Source organism: Salvelinus namaycush, chromosome 11, assembly GCF_016432855.1.
Source record: "Salvelinus namaycush isolate Seneca chromosome 11, SaNama_1.0, whole genome shotgun sequence".
Taxonomy (NCBI): Eukaryota; Metazoa; Chordata; class Actinopteri; order Salmoniformes; family Salmonidae; genus Salvelinus; species Salvelinus namaycush.
The window spans coordinates 42983073-42988103 of NC_052317.1; the positions used below are offsets into that span (position 1 = coordinate 42983073).

General features: G+C 43.4%; 1 protein-coding gene across 1 annotated transcript; it reads right to left on the reverse strand.

Annotated features, from left to right (window-relative positions):
- Positions 1–394: 394 nt before the first annotated feature.
- zgc:113691 (uncharacterized protein LOC503529 homolog) lies at positions 395–1249 on the reverse strand. Its single transcript, XM_039003291.1, has one exon. The coding sequence runs from the start codon at positions 1247–1249 to the stop codon at positions 395–397; it is 855 nt and encodes a 284-aa protein (XP_038859219.1).
- Positions 1250–5031: the final 3782 nt, after the last annotated feature.

Below are 5031 nucleotides of genomic sequence, written 5' to 3' on the forward strand. Positions count from 1 at the left end.
TGTTATAAAGCCTTACAGTGTGTTATAAAGCCTTACAGTATGTTATAAAGCCTTACAGTATGTGTTAAAGCCTTACAGTATGTGTTATAAAGCCTTACAGTATGTGTTATAAAGCCTTACAGTATGTTATAAAGCCTTACAGTATGTGTTATAAAGCCTTACAGTATGTGTTATAAAGCCTTACAGTATGTTATAAAGCCTTACAGTATGTTAAAGCCTTACAGCATGTGTTATAAAGCCTTACAGTATGTGTTATAAAGCCTTACAGTATGTGTTATAAAGCCTCACCGCATGTGTTATAAAGCCTTACAGTATGTGTTATAAAGCCTTACAGTATGTGTTATAAAGCCTTACAGTATGTGTTATAAAGCCTCACAGCATGTGTTATAAAGCCTTACAGTAAGTGTTCATTGGTTTCATAGTGAAATAAATCCTCCTTTTCACGTTGATGATTCCCATTTCCCTGCTGGAGGCCATTTCCCAATGTATGATGGTTGCCGTTCCCCAGCTGGTGATTCCCGTTCCCCAGCTGATGACCATTTCCCAGTGTTGTTAAACCCCCTTGTTTATCTATAGAAGACCTTGTCTTGTGGTGTCGTGACCGTGGTGAAGGAGAAGGTTTGGTCTCAAACGCGTTGGGTGGTAGTTTCTGGGCTGAATTGATAGACATCTCCGTTTGTGCTCCCTTGTGAGACACAGGTTTCTCTCCGGGCCTCTGGGCTAGGCCTATCGCAGGGAGAGTGAGCTGCTCTCTCTGAGATCTCTTATCCTCCCAGAGTTTCAACAAACGGCGTTGATTATTCGTCATGTCCTTCAGGTTCTGCTGTAATGACTGCACCTGATATTCCAGAAGAGTTTTGGACGTGACAGCATTTGCCAGTTCTGATGTCAGATCATCAATGGTCAAACTGAGTCTACTTGTTTTCTCCACCAGGGAACTGCACTGACGCTCCTTCTCCTGCATGTCAGAGATGATGTCCTTGGTGGTCTTGCCGTTGAACTTGGGGCTCGCCTCCAGGCCTATCTCTTGACGGAGAGTCTTGACATGCTTGCGTAGCTCCTTGTTCTCCGAAGTCATGGTCTTGACTTTCTGTTTCAGCACCTCCGTTGACCTCATCCTGGACTCGTACTGTCTCAGCTTCTCCCTCATAATACTCTCCCCGTGCATCGCATCGTCTCTCTCCTTCCTGCATTTCTCCAGGAGTTTCAACATCTCAAACTTGGAGACGTTCTCTTTTTTCTCAGCCATGCGGTTATAGCTTTTAAACAGACTCAAATATCACACATAAAACTAGAATCCTCTGGTGTAGGATAATAACCTATAAATCCTCTCTGTTCTCTACTCCTGGTTTCAGGGTTCTCCACTGCAGGTCTCTCCCATGGGTTCAAATAAATCGACAAATCATGACAGAAATCATAACAGGAATATTCCTCAGGATCTAGAATGTTCCATCCATTGTTATATCCACCCTGGACATAAGCACTTGACACTATCCCCTCGTGTTAAGTCTATCAGAGAGAGAACAGAGAGAGAGAGAGAGCAGAGAGGCAGGCAGCACCAGGGAAGCTCCAGCTTGGAGGGCAGCAGTTCCTCTCCAGTGGAACACTAAGCTCAGGGCTAGAATGACCGTTAATTAGGCCACACCATCTCTTTGACACAGATAGTTCCAGTGGAACACTAAGCTCAGGGCTCGAATGACCGTTAATTAGGCCACACCATCTCTTTGACACAGATAGTTTCAAGTGACACAATGTTTCTATTTTCTTAATTAAAGCCAAATACTTGAGCCTTTCTTGCTCAGTAAATGCATCAACATAAGCCCTTCTCGGTCAGTAGATGGTACAAACATAATGTCACGGCCGTCAAAGAGAGGAGACCACGGTGCAGCGTGGGGTGTGTACATACTAATTTATTTAAAGAACGAACACTAAACAAACTAACAAAATAACAAACGAACCGTGAACGTATACAAAAATGAGTGCTGACAGGCAACAACACATAGACAACTACCCACAAAACCTAAATGGAAAATGGCACCCTAAATAGGATCCCCAATCAGAGACAACGATAAACAGCTGCCTCTGATTGGGAACCAATTCAGGCCACCATAAACCTACATATCTAGACATACAAATCCCCATAGATAAACAAAAACCCTAGACAAGACAAAAACACACATACCCACCCTCGTCACCCCCTGACCTGACCAAAATAATACAGAAAATATAGAAAACTAAGGGCAGGGCGTGACACATAAGCCCTTCTCCGTCAGTAAATGGTACAAACATAAGCCCTTCTCCGTCAGTAAATGGTACAAACATAAGCCCTTCTCCGTCAGTAAATGGTGCAAACATAAGCCCTTCTTGGTCAGTAAATGGTACAAACATAAGCCCTTCTCCGTCAGTAAATTGTACAAACATAAGCCCTTCTCCGTCAGTAAATGGTGCAAACATAAGCCCTTCTCCGTCAGTAAATTGTACAAACATAAGCCCTTCTCCGTCAGTAAATTGTACAAACATAAGCCCTTCTTGGTCAGTATATGGTACAAACATAAGCCCTTCTCGGTCAGTAAATGGTACAAACATAAGCCCTTCTTGGTCAGTAAATACGTCAACATAAGCCCTTCTTGGTCAGTAAATGCATCAACACTTTCTTGGTCAGTAAATACGTCAACACCTTCTTGGTCAGTAAATACGTCAACACCTTCTTGGTCAGTAAATACGTCAACATAAGCCCTTCTTGGTCAGTAAATACGTCAACATAAGCCCTTCTTGGTCAGTAAATACATCAAGCCCTTCTTGGTCAGTAAATACATCAACATAAGCCCTTCTTGGTCAGTAAATACATCAACATAAGCCCTTCTTGGTCAGTAAATACATCAACATAAGCCCTTCTTGGTCAGTAAATACATCAACATAAGCCCTTCTTGGTCAGTAAATATGTCAACATAAGCCCTTCTTGGCCAGTAAATACGTCAACATAAGCCCTTCTTGGCCAGTAAATACATCAACATAAGCCCTCCTTGGTCAGTAAATACGTCAAGCCCTCCTTGGTCAGTAAATACATCAACATAAGCCCTTCTTGGTCAGTAAATACGTCAAGCCCTTCTTGGTCAGTAAATACGTCAAGCCCTTCTTGGTCAGTAAATACGTCAAGCCCTTCTTGGTCAGTAAATACATCAACATAAGCCCTTCTTGGTCAGTAAATACATCAACATAAGCCCTCCTTGGTCAGTAAATACGTCAAGCCCTTCTTGGTCAGTAAATACATCAACATAAGCCCTTCTTGGTCAGTAAATACGTCAACATAAGCCCTTCTTGGTCAGTAAATGGTACAAACATAAGCCCTTCTTGGTCAGTAAATACATCAACATAAGCCCTTCTTGGTCAGTAAATACGTCAACATAAGCCCTTCTTGGTCAGTAAATGGTACAAACATAAGCCCTTCTTGGTCAGTAAATGGTACAAACATAAGCCCTTCTTGGTCAGTAAATACATCAACATAAGCCCTTCTTGGTCAGTAAATACATCAACATAAGCCCTTCTTGGTCAGTAAATACGTCAACATAAGCCCTTCTTGGTCAGTAAATACGTCAACATAAGCCCTTCTTGGTCAGTAAATGGTACAAACATAAGCCCTTCTTGGTCAGTAAATACATCAACATAAGCCCTTCTTGGTCAGTAAATGGTACAAACATAAGCCCTTCTTGGTCAGTAAATGGTACAAACATAAGCCCTTCTTGGTCAGTAAATGGTACAAACATAAGCCCTTCTTGGTCAGTAAATACATCAACATAAGCCCTTCTTGGTCAGTAAATACATCAACATAAGCCCTTCTTGGTCAGTAAATACATCAACATAAGCCCTTCTTGGTCAGTAAATACATCAACATAAGCCCTTCTTGGTCAGTAAATACGTCAACATAAGCCCTTCTTGGTCAGTAAATACATCAACATAAGCCCTTCTTGGTCAGTAAATACATCAACATAAGCCCTTCTTGGTCAGTGATGCAGATGCCTGCAACATCCTCCAGCATGACCGGTTTGGCGATGGGTCAGTCATGGTGTGGGGTGGCATTTCTTTGTGGGGCCGCACAGCCCTCCATGTGCTCGCCAGAGGTAGCCTGACTGCCATTAGGTACCGAGATGAGATCCTCAGACCCCTTGTGAGACCATATGCTGACACATGCACATTTGTGGCCTGCTGGAGGTCATTTTGCAGGGCGCTGGCAGTGCACCTCCTTGCACAAAGGCGGAGGTAGCGGTCCTGCTGCTGGGTTGTTGCCCTCCTACGGCCTCCTCCACGTCTCCTGATGTACTGGCCTGTCTCCTGGTAGCGCCTCCATGCTCTGGACACTACGCTGACAGACACAGCAAACCTTTTTGCCACAGCTCGCATTGATGTGCCATCCTGGATGAACTGCACTACCTGAGCCACTTGTGTGGGTTGTAGACTCCGTCTCATGCTACCACTAGAGTGAGAGCACCGCCAGCATTCAAAAGTGACCAAAACATCAGCCAGGAAGCATAGGAACTGAGAAGTGATCTGTGGTCACCACCTGCAGAATCACTCCTTTTTTGGGGGTGTCTTGCTAATTGCCTATAATTTCCACCTTTTGTCTATTCCATTTGCACAACAGCATGTGAAATTTATTGTCAATCAGTGTTGCTTCCTAAGTGGACAGTTTGATTTCACAGAAGTGTGATTGACTTGGAGTTACATTGTGTTGTTTAAGTGTTCCCTTTATTTTTTTGAGCAGTGTAGATGGCATCATGAGCCAGGAAGATTATGTGGATATATTGAAGCAACATCTCAAGACATCAGTCAGGAAGTTAAAGCTTGGTCGCAAATGGGTCTTCCAAATGGACAATGACCCCAAGCATACTTCCAAAGTTGTGGGAAATGGCTTAAGGACAACAAAGTCAATGTATTGGAGTGGCCATCACAAAGCCCTGACCTCAATCATATAGAACATTTGTGGACAGAACTGAAAAAGCATGTGCGAGCAAGGAGGCCTTACAACCCTGACTC